The sequence below is a fragment of the Gigantopelta aegis genome, chromosome 12, assembly GCF_016097555.1.
Source record: "Gigantopelta aegis isolate Gae_Host chromosome 12, Gae_host_genome, whole genome shotgun sequence".
Taxonomy (NCBI): domain Eukaryota; kingdom Metazoa; phylum Mollusca; class Gastropoda; order Neomphalida; family Peltospiridae; genus Gigantopelta; species Gigantopelta aegis.
The window spans coordinates 5,522,085-5,540,134 of record NC_054710.1 but is presented as its reverse complement, the minus strand read 5'-3'; the positions used below and the strand labels follow the sequence as shown (position 1 = coordinate 5,540,134).

The window sequence follows — 18,050 nt, the reverse complement described above, 5'->3', positions numbered from 1 at the left end:
CTTTGTTGTAAGCTATTCATACCGTGGGACATTTGTAGAAATTATGGTATATTTTGTGTAATTTCTCTCCGATTTTCGGCTATAAACAAAGATCTGAGCACCACAATTTAGAGACTTTGAAGTAAGTGTGAGGAGATGCTCTGTTCGTTCTGTTTTTAACAAAACATCTTTATTTTGGTAACAGCCATAGCTGCACATCATCCTATTTAATAAACGGAGTGGAACACGGAACCGGACTCTTCCAGTCTCTAGTTTGTATTCATGAGCTTATACCGGCCTCGATGGCGTCGTGGTTAGGCCATCGGTCTACAGGCTGGTAGGTACTGGGCTCGGATCCCAGTCGAGGCATGGGATTTTTAATCCAGATACCGATTCCAAACCCTGAGTGAGTGCTTCGCAAGGCTCAATGGGTAGGTGTAAACCACTTGCACCGACCAGTGATCCATAACTGGTTCAACAAAGGCCATGGTTTGCGCTATCCTGCCTGTGGGAAGCGCAAATCAAAGATCCCTTGCTGTTAATCGGAAAGAGTAGCCCATGTAGTGGCGACAGTGGGTTTCTTCTCAAACTCTGTGTGGTCCTTAACCATATGTCTGACGCCATATAACCGTAAATAAAATGTGTTGAGTGCATCGTTAAATAAAACATTTCTTTCTTTCTCTCATGAGCTTATAAATAAGAATAATGAGAAGAAATAATTTCAAAATACATACAATATATAGTAAACTTTATTTATTTATTTATTTGTTATTATTATTATTATTATTATTTGTTCTTTAGTTGTTTCTGTGTTTGAAGTTGTTTAGTGTAGGGCGCATGTTAAGTCAATACTTTTCTTAAAAACCCACATTATTTTCGTTCCCTTGTAGTAACTAGGTGTTGTTATATTTAGGTGTTGTTTTTTCTTGTTTTTTCTTTTTATCCTTTTTTGGTTATACCTCTCTTCCTCTTATAATAATAATAATAGTAGTAGTTGTAGTAGTAGCATTTAATGTTATTTTCAATTTAAAATACTAACTGATGTACGAAAACGGGTACACCACGGGTTGACATAAAAATTGTATTAAAAAAGACACCATCAAATTGTTTGTATTATATACATCTTTCCTAATAGGAAACTATCGGAGACTTTCCGACAGGTGGCGCTTGTGCACTATACACCATTCCGGTTTCTAAATTTGTATTGTTGTAACGCACTGATCGGTATATCCACGCTATTATTCCCGACCAAATTGAGAGCATGTATGTGACTGAAGTGTAGAACGGATAAAACTTAAAGTAGATAATAAAAATCTACGAAATTCCGCAGAACTTTAGTGGTTAACAAAATAATGTTCAGTCAAATCGTGGGTTTTCCCCAACCACGTAGGCTACTCCCTACCGTTTTTACAACTTTCTATCATATATCCACCATGCCAAAACCATTAAATGTGTACATATTTGACTGATAATACTTGAGTGTTTGCAATAAAAAGCAGTGACAGCATTTAAGTTTTAATTTGTAAAATGCCACGTTCCATTCTTTGCTGTTTACTTCTGGGTGCTATTCAGTCTTCGTTATCGTGATTTAATATGAAGATAAACGTGTTTAAAACCACAAATTATTTCTTTGCAGAGTAGTGTAAATTCAACCAAATTTGTCAACATAATTATTTTTAATAAATTATTTCAATGAAATAAAAAATCCCAAAAACCCCAAATCCAAACCAAACAAAATTATTAAAGTTATGGTAACACAAATAAATCTTATATATATTGATGAAGATATACATGTATATAAAATAAAAAAAAATAAAAATATATATATGTAATAAAAATTTTAAAAATCAATAACATATGTATAATTACAGAAATAAATATTAACTTTTCAAATGATGAAAAATAAATAGGAAATTTAAAATATTAAATATACTGTTTTTTGTTCTTAATTTTCTTTTTCTTTTTTACATGTAAGTAGAAATATAACAATGCTTTTTTCATGCACATTTACATGAAATTAGAAATGATAGTGGTATTGTTTTGCAATATTTATAATTTGTTAATGTAAATATTTTACAAAATGACATAATTTAATAGGAATCCTGATTTCACTGAGCCTGTTTTAACATAAATTTATTTGACATACCAGTATCTAAATATTCTATTTATCAGTACTTATATTAAGAAAAGTCCACTCTAAATTATCTTAATCATGGTTCATACACTTATTTACCAAGAACATTCATGACTTTCCATGATTTCCACTGATAATGAATTTTAACAGCAATGGAAAACTGCTTTAGACATTATACTTTTTTGTTCTCTCCAAAGGCTGTAAGAGTAATAAATTATAAATTAAAGAAACAAAATACTGGTATATTTTACAAATGTGAATTTCTAAAACCAGATGCAGCAAGAAATAATTATGACTCACTTAACATACCTGTACAAGTGTACTCTGTATATAAAAGTACACTTTATGATTTACTGTAGTTTAATAGGTACAACACCAATTAACTTAACACTAATTACATTAATTTCAAGAGAAAGAAAGAAATGTTTTATTTAACGACGCACTCAACACATTTTATTTACGGTTATATGGCGTCAGACATATGGTTAAGGACCACACAGATTTTGATAGGAAACCTGCTTTCGCCACTACATGGGCTACTCTTCCGATTAGCAGCAAGGGATCTTTTATTAATTTCAAGAGAAAGCAAGAAAGAAATGTTTTATTTAACGACGCACTCAACACATTTTATTTACGGTTATATGGTGTCAGACATATGGTTAAGGACCACACAGATTTTGATAGGAAACCCGCTTTCGCCACTACATGGGCTACTCTTCCGATTAGCAGCAAGGGATCTTTTATTTGCGCTTCCCACAGGCAGGATAGGACAAACCATGGCCTTTGTTGAACCAGTTATGGATCACTGGTCGGTGCAAGTGGTTTACACCTACCCACTGAGCCTTGCGGAGCACTCACTCAGGGTTTTGAGTCGGTATCTGGATTAAAAATCCCATGCCTCGACTGGGATCCGAACCCAGTACCTACCAGCCTGTAGACCGATGGCCTATCACGACGCCACCGAGGCCGGTTAATTTCAAGAGATGCATAACATGGAGTATTCACATTAGGCTTGTTTCATGTTCAATATATGATCACAATTACTTGCTTAGCATGTACATAAACAATAACTATCTGGTATTTATATTTTTAGTCCAACAGTGTGTTTTTTTTTTTCAGTACCATGCTAGAATTATAACTGTTATACGGCTTAACAATCACTGCAGAATAAAATGTTGGGCTTTTGCAACATTTTTCCAAAATAGTCCAGTTAGGCTAAAAACCCCAAAAAACCCCAAACAAACAAACAAACACACAAACAAAAAAAAGAGAGAGAAAAAAAGCACAAAAAACATTTATTTTAAAAGGTAATAAATAAACTGAACAAATATTAAAATTTCCAGTTTCAGGATATTTATGTAAATAAATTCTAGATAATAATTTGTAAAGTATTTTGTTATGGTCACTTTGTTTATGGGTCAGTAGCAAAAACAAAACAGTTTGTTCTGTTATGCCTCAAGTATTTAATCAAATCTCACACTGCTAAACAAGCTCCGCAGTCTCTTTAGAATAACCACCGGCCTCGGTGGCGTCGTGGCAGGCCATTGGTCTACAGGCTGGTAGGTACTGGTTCGGATCCCAGTCGAGGCATGGGATTTTTAATCCAGATACCGACTCCAAACCCTGAGTGAGTGCTCCGCAAGGCTCAATGGGTAGGTGTAAACCACTTGCACTGACCAGTGATCCATAAACTGGTTCAACAAAGGCCATGGTTTGTGCTATCCTGCCTGTGGGAAGCGCAAATAAAAGATCCCTTGCTGCCAATCGGAAGAGTAGCCCATGTAGTGGCGACAGCGGGTTTCCTCTCAAAATCTGTGTGGTCCTTAACCATATGTCTGACGCCATATAACCATAAATAAAATGTGTTGAGTGCATCGTTAAATAAAACACTTCTTTCTTTCTTTCTTTTAGAAAATGAATATTTTTATTACAACATCTCAGCACATTTCAGATTTGGTGTTAAACATGTTGTTTCAGAAAAAACCAGCCTTCATAATTTTGACACTTGGCATAGATACTGACTCATTGAGAAGGTAAACCCATGGCCACCACACAGGCTACTCCCACCAATTGCTTTAATTTCAGCGTTTTCACTTTCATTGCAGTTATTTATTTACACCACCATCACAGCATCCTTTGGTAGTGTTCCTGCCCCGGAACCTCCCACTGGCTATGTCAGAGGCTGGATCCGTGGTAGGCGTGCCTGAACCTTCATTGTATATGGGCACGTAAACAGAGTTCCCGTTCCATTTGGTAGTGTTTTTGTCAGTAATTTCAGAGATGCTTAGTATAAAAAGAAAATACTTGTCATCCTACATACAAATTACATCTTACAAAAGAGATACCCAACTAGTAGGCCCCCTATAGACAGATTAGCAAAGGAATAATCAAATATAGACTTTAACAAATGAAGAAAATACAATTTTATTCTGCCTTATGCCTGAAAACAATTCTGGGAACATGAATAAAAAATATTAGGTATGGCCAGTCTAAAAGTTTTTAAAAAAAAACATTTGTACTCTTTTTTAACTTGAAATAAAAAAAATAAAAAATAAATAGGCAAAAATAATTAGGGTAAGTCCTTTTTTTTAGGTAGGGTCGGTTTCAAGAAACTTTTTTTTTACGCCTTGATGGGCACACCATATCTTCTTTACTCTATGTCTATATTTGTATCCATGCTATTTGCATGTCTCGAACAACTTTGTTTCTTCTTCAAATTGTGTATTATGGGCTGCGGAAGAGGTGAGGGTCTCTTCTTTTTGTTCCTGTTATTTTCTGGAGATGCCATAGGCCCTGTTATCTTGAAAAGTCTGGAGATCCGCCATAGGCCCCAAATCATATATTATACATATCTATCTATCTATTTAAACTTATTCCGGGTGAGCATGCTCTCCGAACTCACTACCAACAGGTACACTCACCCTCTCAATACATATACTTCACTCACTCACTCACTCACTCTCACTCACTCACTCACTCACTCACTCACTCACTCACTCACTCACTCACTCACTCACTCACTCACTCACTCACTCACTCACTCACTCACTCACTCACTCACTCACTCACTCACTCACACACACACACACACACACCACAACCTTCTAACTGATAGCACACACCTAGTACCCCCACCCCATCCCCACTTTCAAATACACTCCGCTGGCCCTGTACATAATTTTTAAAAAGTGTGTTGTTTCTAAAAAATATTTTTCTTTTAGTTTTGTGAAATTATTGATTAAATATAAATAAATAAATTAATTAATTAATTAATAATCGACAAGTTACATGATCAATGCCATGGGGGGTAGGACGAACCTACCAAAACCCTCCCCCTCACCAAAAAGCAGTAAACAAAACACACAAATAAACAAATGTCCACACAGCATACATAAAAGGAAGAAAATATAATATTTCAACTAGATTTTATTCAAATAATATATCAATAATTAAATTTTTTAAAAATACACACACACAGAAATGGATAGGTTTTTGGCAATGACATACAAGTAACAAACGTCTCGTTTTCCAGCGATTCACTGTTTGCTTTTTGTTGTTGTATTTTGTCATATAATAAATCCGTTATGCAGTCCAGACATTCTTTGTGCAATGCCTCATTGACCACTTTTCCTGTTCATACAGTGGTGGACAAGTCATTTTATACGAACAGTGGTTTCAAATCACACTACCGAGCAGCTGCTGTTTAAAGCGAGACTATAAGGTGTATCGTAACGGTATCAGGTCGTTTCGTAACCATACCGTTTCGTACCATACCGGTTCGTACCCAAAAGCATACCAGTTCGTACCCAAAGGCATACCAGTTCGTACCCACATTTGTACATGTTATTTGATGAAAAACAAAACAACAAAAATCCAAGCCAACTGCATTTTAATAATTAGCGATTAGAAATTGTCACGAAGAATCATGTCAAGCGAAGTCAGCTTATTTGTTGATATATTTCAAACACATAACATTTTTCTTTTTACATGACAAAAAACATTTTATGTACAAACATACTAATATTTACAAACATAGTAATATTAACATAATTATATAATTATATATAGAGATATTGAAACCCAGTATATTCATACAATTGTATTTATGGTAAAGGTAAATGTGAAATTAATAAAAACTTATATGTTGGTATATTTCTCAAAACTTTCAAAATGTGACTTATTCCCTATTTAGCACTGAGTCCTTCAATTATTGACAGGTGAAAGTAGCATTATGAACTTTTAAATTTGCATATGACATGAAATTTGCATACCGTTATTACACGGGTTAATACAATCAAATATTAAATGGGTTTATGACAAAAGAATTACTCTTTGGCTACGAAAAGGTATGCTTTTTGGTTACGAAAAGGTATGCTTTTTGGTTACGAAAAGGTATGCTTTTTGGTTACGAAACTGCATGCTTCAGTGATGCACAGCACATAATTGCTCATTTAATGCTTATAAAAGATACTGAGTGATTATTACAACACATTTTTGGCTAAATGTTACAATATGTTTGTAATATAACATTATAATTGTGTATTTAAAAAATATATTAATGTTAGGTGTAATGTATGACATTATTTAATTGGTTACGAACTGGTATGCTAGTGGTTACGAAACGGTATGGTACGAACGAGTTTGGGTACGAAACGTCTAGAAACCTATAGTAACGACGCGACCTCTAAGGGGGAGATAATTTCTAAGCGCAGCCATTGTTATACAGTCAAACGTCGGTATCTCGACCTCTGTAACCTTGAGTACCCAACTTATCTCGAGGTCCATTGCCGGTCCCGGCATCTTCCCTATGTAATATTACCAAATCGAGCACTGGTATCTCGAGCACACTAACCTCGAGTACCAGGCTTATGTCGAGCACATTTTAGTGCCCCTAGGTACACTTTGTTAGTTTTTTTTCTCGAAGTATAATAAAAATTACCTGCTTTGACTATCGCTTTTATTTGCCATTTTTGTACTTCCCTAAATTCCTGAAATAATAAAGAGCACTGTATACATTTTTTTTTTTTTTTTTTTTTTTTTAAAGATTTATTGCCCCCCAGAACATAGACAGTGAACAGGTTGGGGAGCCGTGGTCACTGCCTTACAAAGTACATATTATAACAATGCACTGTATACATTTAACCAGAAGCGCATAAACTAGTCTAGCGGTCGTTTGTTTGGCTCGGTATGGCTGAACGCGGCCAAGGGGAACCGGCCACGAATACCATACATGTCTTTCGGCCCTGAACTAGCATGTGCATTGAAGGTGACTCGCATTGTCGGTCCGTTTTAATTTCTTTGGTTCAAAGACTTTACAAAGTTAAAATAACAAGCTACAGATCTTCCAGGGTTTGCTTTCACACACGTTGAACACATGCCGTTAAAATTAATAACCATGATTATTAAAATAAGCAAACATCATTACGCTGTATTTTGGATGACACCGTTTCTCGTTACCATTCGCGAGATCGTTATTACGCTAATTGAATATTTGGTATTATTATTATGTTTGAGGAAGGAAGGAAATGTTTTATTTAACGCGTCGTCAACACATTTCATTTACGGTTATATGGCGTCGGATTATGTTTGAGGTGTCGGATAGATTATGTAACCGTTTTTTCACATCAGAAGATAGAAAATGGCTTAGCCAAAATTTTAACCACTTGCAAATTGTATTAGCCTTTTTTTTCCTGGGGGGGGGGGGGGGGGGGGGGGTAAAAATTAGCCAATGGCTAATTTGGCTACCAACAGCACGAGCCCTGTTAATTATGGAAAGATTGTGCATGGGATCGATTAATTTGTAGTTATTTATTACAAATAAATGTGAAAATAACGAAATATTGTAGTTTTAACTTCGACATAGTACCTTTAAAGGGACTGTCCTGAAAGAAAGAAAGAAAGAAAGAAAGAAAGAAATGTTTTATTTAACGACGCACTCAACACATTTTATTTACGGTTATATGGCGTCAGACATATGGTTAAGGACCACATGGATATTGAGAGAGGAAACCCGCTGTCACCACTTCATGGGCTACTCTTTTCGATTAGCAGCAAGGGATCTTTTATATGCACCATCCCACAGACATGGTAGTACATACCACGGCCTTTGATATACCAGTCGTGGTGCACTGGCTGGAACGAGAAATGGCCCAATGGGACCACCGACTGGGATCGATCCCAGACCGAATGCGCATCGAGCGAGTGCTTTACCACAGGGCTGCGTCCTGCCCCTGGACTGTCCGGAGTTTCCTGCACTGTAAGATGTTTCCGACCAATAAAATCTTTTAACATAAAAAGAAAATACGTATTAAATAAATGTTTTAGAATATTAACTAGTGTCTATATATTCAATGTGTTTCTGGTCGTCTTAATGTTTGTAAGAAGCCCAAACTGGATTTTGTCTTCAAATAATTTCGTACTGTTCCATTTATTCTGTTACTGGATTTAAAATTATTATTGAAAAAAACATCCCAAACAACTTTCTTCTTCTTCTTTCCCCCAGTGTTTGCTGTTTTCCGTATACATCTGGAGATGAGTGAGACATTTGAGAGCAGCTTGTGAGGAAACTTTGCCATCTGATCCAGACTGTTAAACACAAAGACGTGTGTGACGACCGTGAACTTAAGCCATCCATCTGATAAGCACCATGTCGTCCAGCGGTGTTAAACGTGTCAAATGTGAAGTCTGCTCAAAGTGTTGTAGAGATAAATATAAATTACAAAGACACATGCACGTGCATACAGGAGAGAGACCGTTCAAATGCGGAATGTGTTTGAAGGATTTCTCTTCTAAAAGTAACATAATACAACACATGACAATCCACACTCGTGAAAAGCAGTCCGAATGTCGTGAGTGCAATAAAACATTCAAAAAGAACTATAACTTGAAAGATCATATTTTGCGTTTTCACTCTGGCAAAAAACCTTTCCAGTGTGCAGTGTGCACAAAATGGTATATAAAAGCGTGGGACTTGAAAAACCACATGCTAACTCACACTGGTGAGAAACCTTTCAAATGCGATATATGCACAAAATGTTTTCCACATAGTTCCACTTTGAAAATTCACAAAATGGTTCATACCGGTGAGAAACCTTTTAAATGTGAGATGTGCACAAAATGCTTCACAACAACTACACGCTTAAAACGTCATATATTGATTCATACCGGTGAGAAACCTTTCAAATGTGACACGTGCAAAAAATGTTTTACACTTGGTTCCAATTTGAAGAAGCATAAAATACGTCATGCTGGTGAGAAACCGTTCAAGTGTGATGTTTGCAAGACATATTTTACAGCTAGAGCAAGCTTAAAACGTCATATGTTTACTCACACTGGCGAGAAACCTTTCAAATGTGATATGTGCACGAAACATTTCACAGCTAGAGAAAGTTTAAAACGTCACAAAATGCTTCATACTGGTGAGAAACCTTTCAAATGTGATAGGTGCACAAAATGTTTTACAGCTATAGGAGGTTTAAAATATCATATGTATATTCATACTGGTGAGAGGCCCTTCAAATGTGATATGTGCACAAAATGTTTTACACTCCGATCCAGTTTGAAAAAGCATAAAATCCTTCATACTGATGAGAGGCCTTTCAAATGTGATGTGTGCACAAAATGTTATAGACAAAGTTCCAGTTTGAGGAAGCATGAACGCATTCATACTGACGAGAAGCCCTTCAATTTAAATCAAATGTGATTTGTGCTCAAACTAGTCTACAGCCAGTACAACCTTAAAACATCATAGGCCTAATTCGCCAAACTCGCAACTTTGCGATCTCGCAGTGCAATGTTAAAAGACTTGCAAAGAGGATGTTTTGTTGATTGATTGAGTGATTGATTGCAAATATATTTTATTGTACAAAGAATAAAAGAATTGGGCACAAGTTTGACAACTTACAAGGCCGTCTTCTATATTCATACAATATACTTGGCGACCTGGGCTGTTTTGTTGTCTAGCAGAGCCTAAGAGAGCTTTGTGAATTAGGCCCAGATGTTGATTTATACCGGAGGGAAACGATTCAAGTGTGATATGTGCAAATAAAAAGAGTTTTACACGGAATTACAATTTGAAAAAAAAAAGAAGCCCAACAAAAGACGAAATGTTTTATATGATAATGGTGAAAAAACAAACAGAATAGTTCTCTTTTATTATGCATCTATTTCAAGTGACAGTCGTATTTTTAAAACGGACCATTCCTCACTGTCTGCTTTTCGCGACAGTCGTATTTTTAAAACGGATCATTCCTCACTGTGTGCTTCTCGCGACAGTCGTATTTTTAAAACGGACCATTCGTCACTGTGTGCTTTTCGCGACAGTCGTATTTTTAAAACGGACCATTCCTCACTGTGTGCTTTTCGCGACAGTCGTATTTCAATAAAGATCATTCCTCACTGTTTTTTGTTTGTCGTCAATCAATCTCTCTTTTTTTGATGATTAAAGGCATACTGTCACAGATTTAAGGACCTTATTTATCTGAAAATTAATAATAAATCAAAATTACATTAATTTTTACAGACCAAATCTAGCTATTGCATCACTATAATGAACCATGGTGAAGTGAAATCCATGTCAACCCTCTCAGCAATGTTAGTTTTTGAATTATGGACCATTGCCATAATTCTATTATTTTTACAAAATATAAATAAGTGGAGTATGGTGGTTACATAGATGGTTGAATAAAGTACATTTAGGGACAGATCCAATTTATATGTTTGTAAGTAATACTTTGTTAGGGCATGTAATAGGTCAGTGGTCTGTGACAATAAAGTACATTTAGGGACAGATCCAATGTATATGTTTGTAAGTAATACTTTGTCAGGCCATGTAGTAGGTCAGTGGTCTGTGACAATATGCCTTTAAAATTGCATATTGATTATATTGCCTTGTTTACACACAAGTTATTGGACTCCATTGAAAACCAACCAGCCAATATTTAGTTGTTATCGAGGGGCGGAACGTAGCCCAGCGGTAAAGCGTACGCCTAATGCGTGGTTTGTCTAGGATCGATCCCCGTCGGTGGGCCCATTGGGCTATTTCTCTTTCCAGCCAGTGCACCAAAAGAAAGAAATGTTTTATTTAACGACGCACTCAACACATTTTATTTACGGTTATATGGCGTCAGACATATGGTTAAGGACCATACAGATTTTGAGATGAAACCCGCTGTCGCCACTTCATGGGCTACTCTTCCGATTAGCAGCAAGGGATCTTTTATTTGCGCTTCCCACAGGCAGGATAGCACAAACCATGGCCTTTGTTGAACCAGTTATGGATCACTGGTCGGTGCAAGTGGTTTTACACTTACCCATTGAGTCTTGCGGAGCACTCACTCAGGGTTTAGACTCGGTATCTGGATTAAAAATCCCATGCCTCGACTGGGATCCGAACCCAGTACCTACCAGCCTGTAGACCGATGGCCTAACCACGACGCCACGGAGACCGGTATCCTGTTGTGGGACGGTGCATGTAAAAGACACCTCGATCGATCTCAAACTGACCGCGCATCAAGCGAACGCTTTACCGCTGGGCTACGTCTCACCTCTGGCTGGAATGAGAAATGGAACCACTGACAACGGGGAGTCCTTCAGGCGAACACTTCACGACTGGGCTACGTCATGTCAGGTCAGGTCGTAGGGTTTTACGTGCACATTCAGAACAAGCTGTTGTAGCGCACGCCTGTCGTGGGCACAAGAGCCGGCTCCTCCGTCCATGACAGGAAAGGTGGGGGGGGGGGGGGAGGGGAGAGGAGGGACCGCCTGCACAGGCAGGTGCAAGGGAGCACCAGCAGCCCGATCAAATCGGTAGCAGGCGGGTGGGGGTGGGGGTGGTGCTATGGAATTTGAATGGAGCAGTTAAATGCCAAAGAGAAAAGGGTGCGCAATTTTGATTGGGGGAATTTGGCGCAATTTTGAACGGTCGGTCGAAAGGTAAATGGCCGAGCTAATATAGGTTTTGGTATTAGTGAATCGATAGTAGCTCGTTAATTATAGACCTCTACGATGCTGTGGTGTCTCCCTAAGTTGTCATGTCATGTCATAGGGTTTTACGTGCACATTCAGAACAAGCTGTTGTAGCGCACGCCTGTCGTGGGCACAAGAGCCGGCTCCTCCGTCCATGACAGGAAAGGTGGGGGGGGGGGGGGGGGGGGGGGGAGAGGAGGGACCGCCTGCACAGGCAGGTGCAAGGGAGCACCAGCAGCCCGATCAAATCGGTAGCAGGCGGGTGGGGGTGGGGGTGGTGCTATGGAATTTGAATGGAGCAGTTAAATGCCAAAGAGAAAAGGGTGCGCAATTTTGATTGGGGGAATTTGGCGCAATTTTGAACGGTCGGTCGAAAGGTAAATGACCGAGCTAATATAGGTTTTGGTATTAGTGAATCGAGAGTAGCTCGTTAATTATAGACCTCTACGATGCTGTGGTGTCTCCCTAGGTTGTCCATAGGGCCCTTATAAAGAGCCTGACCTCTTCTGGTCGAGGCATCACCAAGTACGAAGTTATTACCAGCTCCCTAGGTTGCCCACAGGGCCCTTATAAAGGGCCTGACCGCCTCTGGTCGTCGCATGACAACCCAGGGCTACGTCCCCCTCCCTCGCCTTTTATCATTCAGCAGGGCGGGAAGTAGCCCATTGGAAACCGCTCGCTTGAGGCGCGGTCGGTTTGGGATCGATCCCCGTCGGTGGCCCCATTGGGCTATTTCTCGCTCCAGCCATTGCACCACGACTGGTATATCAAAGGCCATGGTATGTGCAATCCTGTCTGTGGGATGGCACATATAAAAAGATCCCTTGCTGCTAATGTAAAAATGTAGCGGGTTTCCTTTTTATGACTGTCAAACTGACCATATCTTGACACCCAATAATTAATGATTAATCAATCAATGTGCTCTAATGGTGTCGTGAAACATCCCCCCCCCCCCCCCCCCCCCGGTTCGTATAATGTACAGCACAATCACTCTGACACTTGTTTACAATTATGAGGTTATTTATTGCCTACAGACCGTGCACCACGACTGGCATGTCAAAGGTTGTGGTATGTGTTATCCTGTGTGTGGGATCCCTTGCTGCTAATCATTATTCTCATCCTTCAAGGATTGTGGTGGGCCCATTGGGCTATTTCTCGTTCCAGCCAGTGCACCACGACTGGGTATATCAAAGGTCGTGGTATGTACTACCCTGTCTGTGGGATGGTGCATATAAAAGATCCCTTGCTGCTAATTGAAAAGAGTAGCCTATGAAGTGGCGACAGCGGGTTTCCTCCCTCAATATCTGTGTGGTCCTTAGCCATATGTCCGACGCGATATAACCATAAATAAAATGTGTTGAGTGCGTCGTTAAATAAAACATTTCCTTATTGCCTAGAGCGCTGTATTGGTGCACAGGCCGACTAGGCCCAGGTCTAGAGCGCCAAATGTTAGGGGCTGTAAAAAAAACCCCAAAAACCAAAAAAAACCGAAATTGCACTAAGTAGAATCGACTCTTATGCCAGATCCATACGCCCTACCTCGCTCATTTCCCTAAATATTTCCACATAGAAAAGTAGAATCTACTTTTTGGTCTATATGATCACCATAACCAACCACTCACCCCAATCACGAGCGTCCGCAGCAGGGGGCAAGGGAAGGGGTGTGTGGGGGGTGGGGGGGGGGGGGGGGCCCTTTCCCCTTGGTGGATTTAGTCCTCATTTATTTATTTATTATTATATATTTTTTTTTTTTACTTATATACGTTAATTAATGTGTATGCAGGTTAGCTGTACATATTAAATTTGCAATATTTGTATTTACCAACAGTTGGCTTGATTAATTTTGCTTGTAGAAAGCAGAAAATAGTTTTTGAGATTTGTTTTTTTAGATACACCTATTATTCACAAACTTGATCACAGATCGGGGCACAGAATTCTTCCTTGGAGGGACCGACCCTAGTTTCAGCCCATGAAAATTAACACTAAGTTTAGTTAAAGGGACCGACCCTAGTTTCAGCCCATGAAAATTAACACTAAGTTTAGTTAAAGGGACCGACCCTAGTTTCAGCCCATGAAAATTAACACTAAGTTTAGTTAAAGGGACTGACCCTAGTTTCAGCCCATGAAAATTAACACTAAGTTTAGTTAAAGGGACCGACCCTAGTTTCAGCCCATGAAAATTAACACTAAGTTTAGTTAAAGGGACCGACCCTAGTTTCAGCCCATGAAAATTAACACTAAGTTTAGTTAAAGGGACTGACCCTAGTTTCAGCCCATGAAAATTAACACTAAGTTTAGTTAAAGGGACAGACCCTAGTTTCAGCCCATGAAAATTAACACTAAGTTTAGTTAAAGGGACTGACCCTAGTTTCAGCCCATGAAAATTAACACTAAGTTTAGTTAAAGGGACCGACCCTAGTTTCAGCCCATGAAAATTAACACTAAGTTTAGTTAAAGGGACCGACCCTAGTTTCAGCCCATGAAAATTAACACTAAGTTTAGTTAAAGGGACCGACCCTAGTTTCAGCCCATGAAAATTAACACTAAGTTTAGTTAAAGGGACCGACCCTAGTTTCAGCCCATGAAAATTAACACTAAGTTTAGTTAAAGGGACCGACCCTAGTTTCAGCCCATGAAAATTAACACTAAGTTTAGTTAAAGGGACTGACCCTAGTTTCAGCCCATGAAAATTAACACTAAGTTTAGTTTATCGACAAACCTGTAACGCACTGGGATAAAGTTACAAGAGAGTGAAACATAAGTCTGTGACGTTGAAATGGTGAAATGCCCTCTAAAAATAGACTAAAACTCGACTCCATAACTGTTACCTCTCAGACGCACGTGCGGTTTTAAAATATGAAAAAATGCATTTTGTGATATTAAAAACACCAAGATGACCAAAAACTAAACAATAAGATCTAAGTAAAGTATGATTTCAGTTATCAAAAACGTCACTAATAATGAAAAATATGCTTTAGTGTTTAAAAACTTTAACGAAACGTTTTTTGTTTATACTGGATCAACGTTCTTTCAGTTTCATACAAGGAACGAATGAAATGTTTTATTTAACGACGCACTCAACACATTATTTACGGTTATATGGTTAAGGACCACACGGATAAACGAGAGAGAAAATCACCTGTCGCCACTCTGTCGGTCTCCGCCTACTCAAAACTATGCATTGCCAGGTTAAAGTCGAATTAATATACAACTGTCAACAGCCCCCCCCCCCCCCCCCCCCCCAACCCATAACCCAGCTGTTATTGCCGCGTTACAATCTGATTAAAATTAGCTCTACTGGTCTACCAGTAGATCTAACACCATTGCGTGGAGTCTCATGCCCAGGTGACATTTCATCTATAAATAACAATTTAAATATCGACCAATTACACTTCGTCTTTTATAGCGTTATTCGGGAGCATACAAATTCTAAAAATATCGGGCGACACTATTTATGCAATAGACGAACTTGTTAGTCTATTTCAACATTAAAACACAGGGGGAAAAGTGCAGTGATAAACTCTGGATTGTATACGTCTTGAAACGAATTTTATATTGAAATTAGTTTCCAGCATACTTCGTAATTCACCCGAATCATTTCGTATACCCTCGGCATAATCCCGAATGTTTTCAAATTCTTTTCAAATCACTGACATGATTTTGCAAGTAAGGTTTTGATTGGTCGAATGAAAGGTCAGCTGGACATGAGCTCCAACGGGGTGCTGTTAGATCTGCAGGTAATAGTAATTAAAGGGACATTCCCGAGTTTGCTGCATTGTAAAATGTTTCCGACTAGTAAAATATTTCTACGATTAAACGTACATAATAAATATATTTTCTAGTTTAGAATATCAGTGTCTGTATATTCAATGTGTTTCTGGTCGACTTAATATTTGTAAGACGCTAAAACTGGATTTTGTCTTCAAATAATTTCTTACGTACGAATGTTTTTTATTTTAGGAAATAAAATGAAATTTAACCAAGTACAAATATTAGAACGATTAGAAACACGTTTATTATACAGCCACTAATATTTTATGCAGAAAAATATATTTGATATGTAATTACAATAGTTAAAATGTTTTTGTTAGTCGATAAGATCTTAAAAATAGCAGCAAACTCAGGAATGTCCCTTTAACCAGTGGAGCTAATTAGAATTAGATTGTACCGCGTTACCGGGTCCTTGCACGCTATGAGATGTATCAGTTTTTAATATAACTAAATGACTGGTAATTGATAAACATAAACTGGCGTCGTGGTTAAGCCATCGGACATCGGCTAGTAGGTACAGGCTTCGCAGCCCGGTACCGGCTCCCACACAGAGCGAGGTTTACCGACTCGATGGGTAGGTGTTAGACCTCTACACCCTCTTCGCTCTCACTAACCATTAACAAACTAACCCCCTAACTCAGTTTTGGACAGATAGCCGAGGTGTTCCCAGGACAGCGTGCTTGAACCCTAATTGGATATAAGCACGGAAATAAGTTAAAAGGAAAAGACACATAAATGTGATCTTTGACGTTAACCGGACTGTATCTGTAATTATGCATTACGTAGCAAGGCCCTCCGCCATGTACGAACACCCAAACACAGGATCAGTTCGTTCCGCTCAGTGGGTGATCTATTACTTTTATAATTATCATCTTAATCCTCGACAGCCTAGAGCAGCCAAAACAGGTACGCTTCGCTTGATTGACCTGATTTATAATTCATTCCTCCTGAGAGAGAGAGAGAGAGAGAGAGAGAGAGAGAGAGAGAGAGAGAGAGACAGACAGAGAGAGAGAGAGAGAGAGAGAGAGAGAGAGAGAGAGAGAGAGAGAGAGAGAGAGAGAGAGAGAGAGAGAGAGAGAGAGAGAGAGAGAGAGAGAGAGAGAGAGAGTACCTTTTTAACATGCCCCTATACCACTAAGGTTTCGGGCACGTCTAACCCGGGCCGGGCCTCTGGATAGTCAGTGGACTGGTCCGGGACAGAATAGGAATGGATAATTTTGAATTATTATCCCAAAAATGGGATTGATTCCTCTTGAAAATACTATTGTCAACGACAACTCGATTAATCCACCCGTGTCGAGTTTTAGAGGTGCATAATCTATTACATCTTTATGGCGGGACCAAAGAACGTAGTTTGAGGGATCGAGGTTTCGAAGTTTTAGTCTCCAAAGGCCGTTATTACTAGCTTGTATAGCAATTCGACCGCCACTTCAGTTCGAGACATTGAAGTTTGAGATATCGACGTCTGACTGTACATTACCCACTATGCATTTGACAATCCTAAAGGTATATATGAAAAAAAAAGAGAAGAAACCAAAAAACCAACAACAAAAACCCCAAAACCCCCCAAAACAAAGACATCTATAAAATCAATCAACCAATATATTGATACATCCTCTCTCCCCCCCCTCTCCCCCCCCCCCCCCTCTCTCTCTCTCTCTCTCTCTCTCTCTCTGCACACACACACGAACACATATAGACAGACAAACAGCCAATTGTAAATATAAACGTTTTTTGCTTCATTTGTTCAACATTTTGTAGACAGGGTTCTTGTTCGTGTTTTCCTCTTCTGTCTAATCAGTGCTGTCAAATTACCTTTTTCTTGTCTCATTAGAGTTATCTAATTTCCATGTAAGTAAAGACAGTTTTATCAAAAATCTTTCACTTGTGCGCTCTCATTTTCGTCCAACGGCACTGTATCGTCTTTGCGATTCGCACGGCTTTTCCTTCTGTGAAGAAAAATATAAATAGACAATATGTACTGAATGGAATAACAAACTTTTGTTACAGCTCATTAAAATCCTACCGTGTGTGCTGCGAAGTATGGATGCTTACAACGTTCAGTGGGATCGATCCCCGTCGGTGGGCCCATTGGGCTATTTCTTGTTCCAGTCAGTGCACCACGACTGGTATATCAAAGGCCGTGGTATGTACTACCCTGTCTGTCGGATGGTGCATATAAAAGATCACGGAATGTTAC

At 38.7% G+C, this 18,050-nt stretch overlaps 2 protein-coding genes across 2 annotated transcripts in view; one reads left to right on the top strand and one right to left on the bottom strand.

Annotated features, from left to right (window-relative positions):
• LOC121386416 (gastrula zinc finger protein xLCGF3.1-like) lies at window positions 1–10,515 on the top strand. Its single transcript, XM_041517304.1, has 2 exons — window positions 1–121; window positions 8,616–10,515. Exon 2 carries the CDS (start codon window positions 8,760–8,762, stop codon window positions 9,813–9,815), a length of 1,056 nt encoding a protein of 351 aa, XP_041373238.1. The 5' UTR covers window positions 1–121; window positions 8,616–8,759; the 3' UTR covers window positions 9,816–10,515.
• Window positions 10,516–17,565: 7,050 nt separating this feature from the next.
• LOC121386421 (protein TsetseEP-like) overlaps window positions 17,566–18,050 on the bottom strand; it is a 41,353-nt gene continuing 40,868 nt past the window's right edge. The window contains exon 4 of the mRNA XM_041517308.1: window positions 17,566–17,799. Coding sequence (XP_041373242.1) covers window positions 17,721–17,799 — 79 coding nt within the window. The 3' untranslated portion in view covers window positions 17,566–17,720. The remainder of the gene's footprint in view (window positions 17,800–18,050) is intronic.

Coding starts and splice junctions, on each gene's coding strand:
- LOC121386416 (XM_041517304.1), top strand. CDS start 8,760: ATGTCGTCCAGCGGTGTTAAACGTGTCAAATGTGAAGTCTGCTCAAAG.